We start from the raw sequence: 12,692 nt of genomic DNA, 5'->3' as shown, positions 1-12,692 counted from the left end.
CAACCAGAGCAGAGCAAAGCAACAAGCACAAGCACATACACACAACCACTCCCAGAACCCCACAAGCAAACATGCTATCCTAACACAAACCACAATCCACACAGCTCCCCACCCCACACTATGCTGTAGAACCCCACAGCACACAGCCAGGTCCCACACCCTCACAGACCCCCCAGAACACAGTGTTGGAGAGGAAACTGAAGGTATGGTACACCAACACTGATGGAATAATGAATAAGTGGGAGGAGTGGCATGGAAGAGTAAAAGGGGCATCACGAGACATCATAGCTCTCACAGAAACCAAGCTCACAGGAATGATAACAGATGCCATCTATCCATTGGGATATCAGATCCTGAGGAAAGACAGAAGGAACAGAGGGGGTGAAGGAGTGGCACTGCTCATCAAAAACCAAAGAGATTTCGATGAGCTGGAGAGAGAAGACAGAGGAGAAGCAAGAGACTACGTAATAGGAACACTTCAGTCTGGAGGTCCCAAGGTTGTAATTGCAATGATGTATAATCCACCACAGAACAGCAGGCCAAGGCAAGAGTATGATGGGAGTAATAGATCAATGGTTGACACATTGCCGGAAGTGGTCAAAAGGGCTCATGCAAGCAGGGCAAAGCTGCTGATTATGTGTGACTTCAACCACATGGGCATCGACTGGGAGAACCTGGAGCCACATGGGAGCCCAGAAACGTGGAGGGCTAAGGTGATGGGGGTGGTACTGGAAAACTTCATTTACCAACACGTAAAGGACACTACCAGAGAGAGTAGAGGAACCAGCAAAACGGAACCTAGTATTCACTTTGAGTACAGTAGATATTGAGGACATCACATATGAAAGACCCCTCGGGGTCAGTGATCACATGGTTCTGAGCTTCGAATACATAGTAGTTACAAGTGGAGAGGGAAAAAGAAAGGGCAGGACGAATGAAGCCAAACTACAAGAGAGAGGACTACACAGGCATGAAGAATTTCCTGCACGGGGTTCAGTGAGACAGAGAACTGGCAGGGAAGTCAGTAAACGAGATGATGGGATATGTGACAACAATATGCAAGGAAGCTGAGGAGATTTGTACCCAAGAATAACAGAAATAATGAGAAAGCCAGGATGAGCCCTCTGTTCACCCAAAGGTGTAGGGAGGCCAAAATCAAGTGTGCTAGAGAATGGAAAAAGTATAGAAGGCAAAGAATCCAGGAGAATAAGGAAGTCGTAGAGCCAAAAATGAATATGCACAGGTAAGAAGGGAGGCCAAACAGCAATACAAAAATTACATAGCAAAAGCCAATTCTGACCCGAAGCTGTTGCACAGCCACATCAAGTAGAAAACAGTGAGGGACCAGGTAATCAGGCTGAGGAAGGAAGGAGGGGAAATCACAAGAAATTACCGTAAAGTATGTGAGGAGGTCAACATGAGATTCAAAGAAGTGTTCACAGAGGAGACAAAAGGGACTCCAGAAAGTGTGCTGAAAATATCTAGCCTAGACAGGACTCGCAGCAATGGTTTTAAGTTGGAAAAATTCAGATTCAGGAAGGATATAGGAAAGTACTGGTTTGGTAATAGAGTTGTGGATGAGTGGAACAAACTCCCGAGTACAGTGATAGAGGCCAGAACGTTGTGTAGCTTTAAAAATAGGTTGGATAAATACATGAGTGGATGTGGGTGGGTGTGAGTTGGACCTGATAGCTTGTGCTACCAGGTCGGTTGCCGTGTTCCTCCCTTAAGTCAATGTGACCTGACCTGGCTAGGTTGGGTGCATTGGCTTAAGCCGGTAGGAGACTTGGACCTGCCTCGCATGGGCCAGTAGGCCTTCTGCAGTGTTCCTTCGTTCTTATGTTCTTATGTTCTTAAGACGGAGAGGTTGGGTACACCATCAAGGGTTGGACACAATACATACAACCAAGGAAAAAGTGAGGAGGATGCTAAGTGAGCTAGATACCTCAAAGGCGATGAGGCCGGATAACATCTCTCCATGGGTCCTGAGAGAGGGAGCAGAGGCGCTATGTGTATAACTAACAGCAATCTTTAGCACGTCTATCGAAACAGGGCGACTACCTGAGATGTGGAACACAACAAATGTAGTCCCAGTTTTTAAAAAAGGAGAGACACGAAGCATTAAACTACAGACCTGTGTCACTGACATGCATACTATGCAAAGTCTTGGAGATTATCAGAAGTATAGTGAAGCACCTAGAAAGGAATGAGCTTAACGACAGGTGGAGAGGGGGTGGAGGGAGAGAGAGAGGGGGGTGGAGGGAGAGAGAGGGGGTGGAGGGAGAGAGAGAGGGGGTGGAGGGAGAGAGAGAGGGGGTGGAGGGAGAGAGAGAGGGGGTGGAGGGAGAGAGAGAGGGGGTGGAGGGAGAGAGGGGGTGGAGGGGGAGAGAGAGGGGGTGGAGGGAGAGAGAGAGGGGGTGTAGGGAGAGAGAGAGAGGGGGTGGAGGGAGAGAGAGAGAGGGGGGTGGAGGGAGAGAGAGAGAGGGGGTGGAGGGAGAGAGAGAGAGGGGGTGGAGGGAGAGAGAGAGAGGGGGTGGAGGGAGAGAGAGAGGGGGTGGAGGGAGAGAGAGGGGGTGGAGGGAGAGAGAGAGAGGGGGTGGAGGGAGAGAGAGAGAGGGGGTGGAGGGAGAGAGAGAGAGGGGGTGGAGGGAGAGAGAGAGAGAGGGGGTGGAGGGAGAGAGAGAGAGGGGGGGTGGAGGGAGAGAGAGAGAGAGAGGGGGTGGAGGGAGAGAGAGAGAGGGGGTGGAGGGAGAGAGAGAGAGAGAGGGGGTGGTGGGAGAGAGAGAGAGAGGGGGTGGAGGGAGAGAGAGAGAGAGAGGGGGTGGAGGGAGAGAGAGAGAGAGGGAGGGTGGAGGGAGAGAGAGAGGTGGGGTGGAGGGAGAGAGAGAGAGGGGGTGGAGGGAGAGAGAGAGAGAGAGGGGGTGGAGGGAGAGAGAGAGAGAGAGGGGGTGGAGGGAGAGAGAGAGAGAGAGGGGGTGGAGGGAGAGAGAGAGAGAGAGGGTGTGGGGGGAGAGAGAGAGAGAGAGAGAGGGGGTGGAGGGAGAGAGAGAGAGAGAGGGGGTGGAGGGAGAGAGAGAGAGAGAGAGAGGGTGGAGGGAGAGAGAGGGGGTGGAGGGAGAGAGAGAGAGAGAGGGGGTGGAGTGAGAGAGAGAGTGGGGGTGGAGGGAGAGAGAGAGAGAGAGTGGGTGGAGGGAGAGAGAGAGAGAGGGAGAGAGAGAGAGGGAGGGAGGGAGGGGGAGGGAGGGAGAGAGAGAGAGGGAGAGAGAGAGAGAGGAAGGGAGAGAGAGAGAGAGGAAGGGAGAGAGAGAGAGAGGAAGGGAGAGAGAGAGAGAGAGAGGTAGGGAGAGAGAGAGAGAGGTCGGGAGAGAGAGAGAGGTAGGGAGAGAGAGAGGAAGGGAGAGAGGGAGAGAGAGAGTGAGGGAGTGAGAGAGAGAGGAAGGGAGAGAGAGAGAGGGGGTGGAGGGAGAGAGAGAGGGGGTGGAGGGAGGGAGAGAGAGAGAGAGAGAGAGAGGGGGTGGAGGGAGAGAGAGAGGGGGTAGAGGGAGAGAGAGAGAGAGGGAGGGAGAGAGAGAGAGGGAGGGAGAGAGAGAGAGGGTGAGAGAGAGAGAGAGGGAGGGAGAGAGAGAGGGAGGGAGAGAGAGAGAGAGGGAGGGAGAGAGAGAGAGTGAGGGTGAGAGAGAGAGGGAGAGGGAGGGAGGGAGAGAGAGGGAGAGAGAGAGGAAGGGAGAGAGAGAGAGAGGAAGGAGAGAGAAAGAGGGGAAAGGGGGAGAGAGAGAGGGGAAGGGAGAGAGAGAGAGGAAGGGAGAGAGAGAGAGAGAGAGGAAGGGAGAGAGAGAGGAAGGGAGAGAGAGGGAGAGGAAGGGAGAGAGAGGGAGAGGAAGGGAGAGAGAGGGAGTGGAGAGAGGGGGGTGGAGAGAGGGAGAGAGAGAGGGGGTGGAGGTAGGGATGGAGGGAGAGAGGGAGGGAAGTGGAGAGAGGGAGGGGTGGAGAGAGAAAGGGAGGGGGAGAGAGAGAGGGAGGAAGAGAGAGAGAGGGAGGAAGAGAGAGGGAGGGAGGAAGAGAGAGGGAGGGAGGAAGAGAGAGGGAGGGAGGAAGAGAGAGGGAGGGAGAGAGAGGGGAGGGAGGAGAGAGAGTGAGGGAGGGAGGGAGGAAGAGAGAGGGAGGGAGGGAGGGAGGAAGAGAGAGGGAGGGAGGGAGGGAGGAAGAGAGAGGGAGGGAGGGAGGAAGAGAGAGGGAGGGAGGAAGAGAGAGGGAGGGAGGGAGGGAGGGAGAGAGAGAGGGAGGGAGAGAGAGGGAGGGAGGGAGAGAGAGAGAGAGGTGGAGAGGGGGAGAGAGAGAGAGAGGGGTGGAGAGGGGGGGAGAGAGAGAGAGAGAGAGAGGGGTGGAGAGAGAGAGAGAGAGAGAGAGAAAATAACCGATATTAAAATGAAGTGAATATATTAGTATGTTATCAAACGCTCAGATATATTTTTCAGTAAATTTTAAGCTAAAAGCGTATTTTCGACATAATGTCATCCTGCAATATACTTAAACTTGCTCTGTGATATACTGACCGATCGTGATCAACCTTTTGTCCACCACTGGTTTAAAACCAGTCAACTGCATGACCATTATTAAGACTATATTGCAGGTGCACCTTCAGTCAGTAAACTTTTATCACTGAAAAAATAAACTGACAAAGTTTATACACTGACATAAACACTGAGATATACACCGTGAGATAAACACTGTGAGATAAACACTGTGAGATAAACACTGTGAGGTATACACTGTGAGGTATGTATTTCGTGCTATTCTCAGTGTATATAATATACATCAATACGAATTTTGTATCATGTATTCTATATGGATATCGTATTTTAATCCTGCATTATAATTTCATAAAAATATAATCATCTTCATCATGAGCACAAGCGATGATTCATACCAAGAGAAGTTTAATTCTGGCGATGATGCAGCGGTACTCACAGAAAAGCAGCTTGATAACATACAGATAGTTATTAAATTCTGCGTTACACTTTTGCAACGAATTTATAATTTTCGTTAATATATCATAGTATTTACTTATAAATTATGCTATAGTAAGTAAATAATTATCCTATAGCATTATTATATAAAATGTGTTTGGTGCAGTCTGGGGTATCCATCCATCCATTACATAAGCGAGTTCTTCCATACCTTAACTAATAACAACCATAATTTTTATATGGGTGGACAGGAAAGCCAGTGGAAGGCCTCGATCAGATGACCAAAAGCTCTGGTGGCGGGGTCATCATATGAATAAGACCCTCGTCAGAAAACACTTGTCTGTTTCCTGGCGAACCTTACCTAGCCTAGCCTTCCAAACTTTAAGGTCATTGATTTTATGTTAGGCAAATTAACCCGGATTACGTTGGTATGCTGGCTGGTTTTGGCGAAAAATAAGAAACTGCAATGTAGAAAATCAGTATATATCTTTTAAAATGTTTCCTGGGGCAGAGCAGGGTTTTATTTTTAAGTGATTGAAAATTTAAGTTTCGTGTACTTACTGATATAGTCGTCTTGTCCTGGGTATCGAGCGAGGATATCGTTGGCTAAGTCTGCCACTGTGCTGGTAGTGTCAACCTTGCATACCACCACTGCTACCACTATCACCACAACCCTCCACATACTTGCTACCACCATTCTCATCATCACTTCTCGTGTCTCATACACGTCAATCTATCGTTCGTGTTTCTATTGTCCGTCTTATCTTTAATGCTACAGAAATTATTTTCCGTATAGGTTCCACTTGTCAAGTCATTCAGATATTAATGCACTAAAAACCTTATATAAATATATATATATATATATATATATATATATATATATATATATATATATATATATATATATATATATATATATATATATATATATATATATATATATATATATATATTTGCCGTTTTTGGCTTAAATAGCAACGCTGTTTGCCGAATAAGTCGAGCGAAAATTTGTGTATGCAATAATTTCGCAAAAATTATTCTGAACCTAACGAAAAAATATACTTCATTGTGTTTATTAAATTATTGTAAACTTATCTAAAATATATTTAGTTAATTAGGCTAAATTAAATTTCCTTTGTTATAATAAGGTTAGGTAAGTTTTCTAAGGTTCTGTTGGTACAAAATTTATTATTTTTTATATTACATAATGGAAAAATATATATTTAAACGTATAAGAGAAAATTTTGGAAAGGGCTTAATTTTAAACGAGTTCTTCCTAATTGACCAATTTTATATATTCGGCACGTGTGTGTGTGTGTGTGTGTGTGTGTGTGTGTGTGTGTGTGTGTGTGTGTTGTGTGTGTGTGTGTGTGTGTGTATGTGTGTGTGTATGTATAAATGTATATATATATATATATATATATATATATATATATATATATATATATATATATATATATATATATTATTATATATATTTTTTTCAAGTCGGCCGTCTCCCACCGAGGCAGGGTGACCCAAAAAGAAAGAAAATCCCCGAAAAGAAAATACTTTCATCATCATTCAACTCTTTCACCTCACTCACACATAATCACTGTTTTTACAGAGGTGCTCAGAACACAACATCTTAGAAGCATATACGTATAAAAATACACAATATATCCCTCCAAACTGCTAATATCCCAAAACCCTCCTTTAGAGTGCAGGCATTGTACTTCCCATTTCCAGGACTCAAGTCCAGCTATATAAAAATAACCGGTTTCCCTGAATCCCTTCACTAAATATTACCCTGCTCACACTCCAACAGATCGTCAGGTCCCAAATACCATTCGTCTCCATTCACTCCTATTGAACACGCTCACGTACGCCTGCTGGAAGTCCAAGCCCCTCGCCCACAAAACCTCCATTACCCCTTCCAACCTTTTCGAGGACGACCCCTACCCCGCCTTCCTTCCCCTACAGATTTAAATGCTCTCCATGTCATTCTACTTTGATCCATTCTCTCTAAATGACCAAACCACCTCAACAACCCCTCTTCAGCCCTCTGACTAATATTTTTATAAACTCCACACCTCCTAATTTCCACACTCCGAATTTTCTGCATAATATTTACACTACACATTGCTCTTAGAGAGGACATCACTGCCTCCAACCGCCGCCTCGCTGCTGCATTCACAACCCAAGCTTCACACCCATATAAGAGTGTTGGTACCATTATACTTTCATACATTCCCTTCTTTGCCTCCATAGATAACGTTTTTTGTCTGCACATATACCTCAACGCACCACTCACCATTTTTTTCTCATCAGTTCTATGATTAACCTCATCCTTCATAAATCCATCAGCTGACACGTCAACTCCCAACTATCTGAAAACATTCACTTCTTCCATACTCCTCCCCAATTTGATATCCAATTTTTCTTTATCTAAATCATTTGATACCCTCATCACCTTACTCTTTTTCTATGTTCACTTTCAACTTTCTACCTTTACACACACTCCCAAACTCGTCCACTAAACTTTACAATTTTTCTTTAGAATCTTCCATAAGCACAGTATCATCAGCAAAAAGCAACTGTGTCAATTCCCATTTTGTATTTGATTCCCCATAATTTAATCCCACCCCTCTCCCGAACACCCTAGCATTTATATATATATATATATATATATATATATATATATATATATATATATATATATATATATATATATATATATATATATATATATATATATACACACACACAGTTCATACGAAACAACATTCCACGACCTATGTGTCGTGCCTAATTGAACTTGACGAACAGGCCAAACTCCCTTAAAAACCGGACTTCTCAAAAAAAAATCTTACATACAGATGTATTTTTTCATTGACCGTGATATAAAATGTATTATTTTTCCACCGAGTCTAACTTAGAACCTTCACCTCACCTAACATAATTTAAACTAGTTTAATTTTTGTTTAGCTAAATTGTACAATGTACAGCATAGGTTGGTCTAAATTTAATGTTGCTTCAAATTAGATATACGTATATAGTTTTTTTCGTTATGCTAAAACTGATTTCTACTGATTTATGGAAAAGAACCACTATGGCCCTTAGGGGTTTAACGCTTGGCTATGATTATTATTATTATTATTATTATTATTATTATTATTATTATTATTATTATTATTATTATTATTATATGGTTAAAATAAATTTTCATTCTGCTAATTCGAATGGGCCAAATTCGGCTTAACCGGCACTATATATATATATATATATATATATATATATATATATATATATATATATATATATCTATATATATATATATATATATATATATATATATATATAATATACACACACAGTTGTAAATTTAATTTCTTAAGGGGCAATGTTAATGTCCAGTATTATATATGTACATTTCTCATGAGTATACAATATACTGCCATCATATGAGTAACAACTAGACTCGTAAGTTATGGATGTCAATCTTGCCAGTAATGATTATGCTCTACTGAGCCAATTAAGAAAATCAATTGTACGGGTATTCGTACAGCTGGCAAGGTTTGATGCGAGCCAGAGCAGAGAGGTCCCAGGCGAGGCACACCACCCACCTTCACCACTATCATAACCACACTGCAGCTACCGCCCCCACTGCCACCTAACGTGAAGGATTTTAATGATACGTGAACAGCGCACGCGCCTCCTCATCCTCCTCGCTTTCTTCCTCTTTCTCTTCCTTTTCCTCTTCTTCCTCATCTTATCTGACCGATATTCAGGTATCTTAAATCAACTGGCTACCTTAATGTAATAAATACTCGCATCATGACCTATCCAGTCTTAAAATTAGCAGGATACTTTTCTCTTATACCAAGTTAACCTAAGAGGGCTAGTCTAAATTGGTTATTTTTTTTATAAACAAAAGTTAGCGTGGGTTCCACTGTGACCACAATTGCAAGTTTTACAAATGAATGTCATAACTCTCAATGATATTATCATATCGCGAGTCGTTGATAACGGCATTGAATGATGTAGATTTTCCTGCAGCCATGTTGGTGCGAGATTCCTCTGTAGAAACTTACATCCTGCTCTAAGCATCGTACAGTACTTAGACAAGCATAAAAAAGTGAATAGAATACTGTTCTGCTGGTTCAGGGAGTTATTTTCCAAGGATTTGAATACTTAACTTTTCATGATTTTTGTATTAATGTGATTTTCTGAGTCGTTATAATGATTAATATAATCAAAGTATCTTCCTTCACTCAGTGCATGGGTTAATTACTACAATGGTTCTTCACTCAGTGCATGGGTTAATTACTACAATGGTCCTTCACTCAGTGCATGGGTTAATTACTACAATGGTTCTTCACTCAGTGCATGGGTTAATTACTACAATGGTCCTTCACTCAGTCCATGGGTTAATTACTACAATGGTTCTTCACTCAGTCCATGGGTTAATTACTACAATGGTCCTTCACTCAGTGCATGGGTTAATTACTACAATGGTTCTTCACTCAGTCCATGGGTTAATTACTACAATGGTTCTTCACTCAGTCCATGGGTTAATTACTACAATGGTTCTTCACTCAGTGCATGGGTTAATTACTACAATGGTTCTTCACTCAGTCCATGGGTTAATTACTACAATGGTTCTTCACTCAGTCCATGGGTTAATTACTACAATGGTCCTTCACTCAGTCCATGGGTTAATTACTACAATGGTTCTTCACTCAGTCCATGGGTTAATTACTACAATGGTCCTTCACTCAGTCCATGGGTTAATTACTACAATGGTTCTTCACTCAGTCCATGGGTTAATTACTACAATGGTCCTTCACTCAGTCCATGGGTTAATTACTACAATGGTCCTTCACTCAGTCCATGGGTTAATTACTACAATGGTCCTTCACTCAGTCCATGGGTTAATTACTACAATGGTCCTTCACTCAGTCCATGGGTTAATTACTACAATGGTCCTTCACTCAGTGCATGGGTTAATTACTACAATGGTTCTTCACTCAGTCCATGGGTTAATTACTACAATGGTCCTTCACTCAGTGCATGGGTTAATTACTACAATGGTCTTCACTCAGTGCATGGGTTAATTACTACAATGGTGCATGGGTTAATTACTACAATGGTTCTTCACTCAGTGCATGGGTTAATTACTACAATGGTTCTCAGTCACTACAATGTCTTCACTCAGTGCATGGGTTAATTACTACAATGGTTCTTCACTCAGTTCATGGGTTAATTACTACAATGGTCCTTCACTCAGTGCATGGGTTAATTACTACAATGGTTCTTCACTCAGTCCATGGGTTAATTACTACAATGGTCCTTCACTCAGTCCATGGGTTAATTACTACAATGGTTCTTCACTCAGTGCATGGGTTAATTACTACAATGGTCCTTCACTCAGTGCATGGGTTAATTACTACAATGGTTCTTCACTCAGTGCATGGGTTAATTACTACAATGGTCCTTCACTCAGTGCATGGGTTAATTACTACAATGGTTCTTCACTCAGTCCATGGGTTAATTACTACAATGGTCCTTCACTCAGTCCATGGGTTAATTACTACAATGGTCCTTCACTCAGTCCATGGGTTAATTACTACAATGGTCCTTCACTCAGTGCATGGGTAAATTACTACAATGGTTCTTCACTCAGTCCATGGGTTAATTACTACAATGGTTCTTCACTCAGTCCATGGGTTAATTACTACAATGGTCCTTCACTCAGTGCATGGGTTAATTACTACAATGGTTCTTCACTCAGTCCATGGGTTAATTACTACAATGGTCCTTCACTCAGTCCATGGGTTAATTACTACAATGGTCCTTCACTCAGTGCATGGGTTAATTACTACAATGGTTCTTCACTCAGTCCATGGGTTAATTACTACAATGGTTCTTCACTCAGTCCATGGGTTAATTACTACAATGGTTCTTCACTCAGTGCATGGGTTAATTACTACAATGGTCCTTCACTCAGTCCATGGGTTAATTACTACAATGGTTCTTCACTCAGTGCATGGGTTAATTACTACAATGGTTCTCCAAGAATCATTGGTTTTCCTCGTTTAGTAATTATATAATAAATCATTATAAATTGTCTAAATATAATAAACTTGGAAATCAAGGAGAGACGATTTAGAAGAAATATGATATAATTTATGGCTTAAATAGCAACTCTCATCTTGCCATATAGGACAAGTGAAAACTTGTGTATGTACAATTAAGTGAGCGCACGCACACACACACACACAGACACACACACACAGACACACACACACAGACACAGACACACAGACACAGACACACAGACACACACACACAGACACACACACAGACACACACACACAGACACACACACACACACACACACACACACACACACACACACACACACACACACACACACACAGACACACACAGACACACACAGACACACACAGACACACACACACACACACAGACACACACAGACACACACACACACACACAGACACACACAGACACACACACACACACACACACAGACACACACAGACACACACAGACACACACAGACACACACACACACACACACACACACACACACACACACACACACACACACAGAGGAGAGGTTAAGGGAAATCAACCTGACGACACTGGAGGACAGGAGAGATAGGGGGGACATGATAACGACATACAAAATACTGAGAGGAATTGACAAGGTGGACAAAGACAGGATGTTCCAGAGATTGGACACAGTAACAAGGGGACACAGTTGGAAGTTGAAGACACAGATGAATCATAGGGATGTTAGGAAGTATTTCTTCAGCCACAGAGTAGTCAGTAAGTGGAATAGTTTGGGAAGCGATGTAGTGGAGGCAGGATCCATACATAGCTTTAAGCAGAGATATGATAAAGCTCACGGTTCAGGGAGAGTGACCTAGTAGCGATCAGTGAAAAGGCGGGGCCAGGAGCTCGGACTCGACCCCCGCAACCTCAACTAGGTGAGTACAACTAGGTGAATACAGACACACACACACAGACACACACACACACACACACACACACACACACAGACACACACACAGACACACACACACAGACACACACACAGACACACACACAGACACACACACACACACACACACACACACAGACACAGACACACATACCACACAAACACACACATTGTGTGTTTCGGTCCGATTTGGACCAGTAATGGGCCTAGTCGGACCGAAACGTTTCAGTGTTCTGTGTGCTGGTTATTCGTGTTTTGAAATTTGAATCAACCAAGTTTTTAGTGATCCGAGATTCTCAGACTTTGGTAGCACACTGTCAGTTCTCAGTGTTATTGTTGTAACACAACAGTAAAACAAACACAGGGGAGAGTTCAGCAGCTGGAGAACTTGGAGAGTACAGCAGTTTTGCTAACAGCATCCAGCAGCACCGAAGCCACTAAGACACGGGCATAAGTTGGGTATTTTTATTTCCGAAACGTATTGCCCACTCAGGAGGCTTCTTTAAGTCTGAAGAAAGTTTTCGAGGGTCAGCGCCTCCTCGTCCCTGTCTCAGACTAGGAAGAGAGCATGGGCAGTGACAGAGGGAAAGAGCACGAGACATAGTAATACCCGAGAGGACAAAGCGGTTACGATATCAGGTCCCACCACTAGGATCTTCGTGTTCTTGAAATACGGGGACGAAAATAGAGAATACGTTTCCGCGAGTAAAAGT

At 43.3% G+C, this 12,692-nt stretch overlaps 2 protein-coding genes across 3 annotated transcripts in view; one reads left to right on the top strand and one right to left on the bottom strand.

Annotated features, from left to right (window-relative positions):
* LOC128696194 (nephrin-like) overlaps positions 1–5,789 on the bottom strand; it is a 377,731-nt gene extending 371,942 nt beyond the window's left edge. Inside the window, exon 1 of the mRNA XM_070094859.1 lies at positions 5,529–5,789. Within this exon, the coding sequence (XP_069950960.1) occupies positions 5,529–5,673 (145 nt within the window). The 5' untranslated portion in view covers positions 5,674–5,789. The remainder of the gene's footprint in view (positions 1–5,528) is intronic.
* The window catches only part of Polr3H (RNA polymerase III subunit H), a 797,681-nt gene that overhangs the window by 24,496 nt on the left and 760,493 nt on the right, over positions 1–12,692 (top strand). The window lies entirely within an intron of this gene.

Source organism: Cherax quadricarinatus, chromosome 48 (assembly GCF_038502225.1).
Source record: "Cherax quadricarinatus isolate ZL_2023a chromosome 48, ASM3850222v1, whole genome shotgun sequence".
NCBI classification, from domain to species: Eukaryota; Metazoa; Arthropoda; class Malacostraca; order Decapoda; family Parastacidae; genus Cherax; species Cherax quadricarinatus.
Note: the sequence above shows the minus strand (reverse complement) of the source record. Positions and strands in the feature narration are given on the sequence as shown.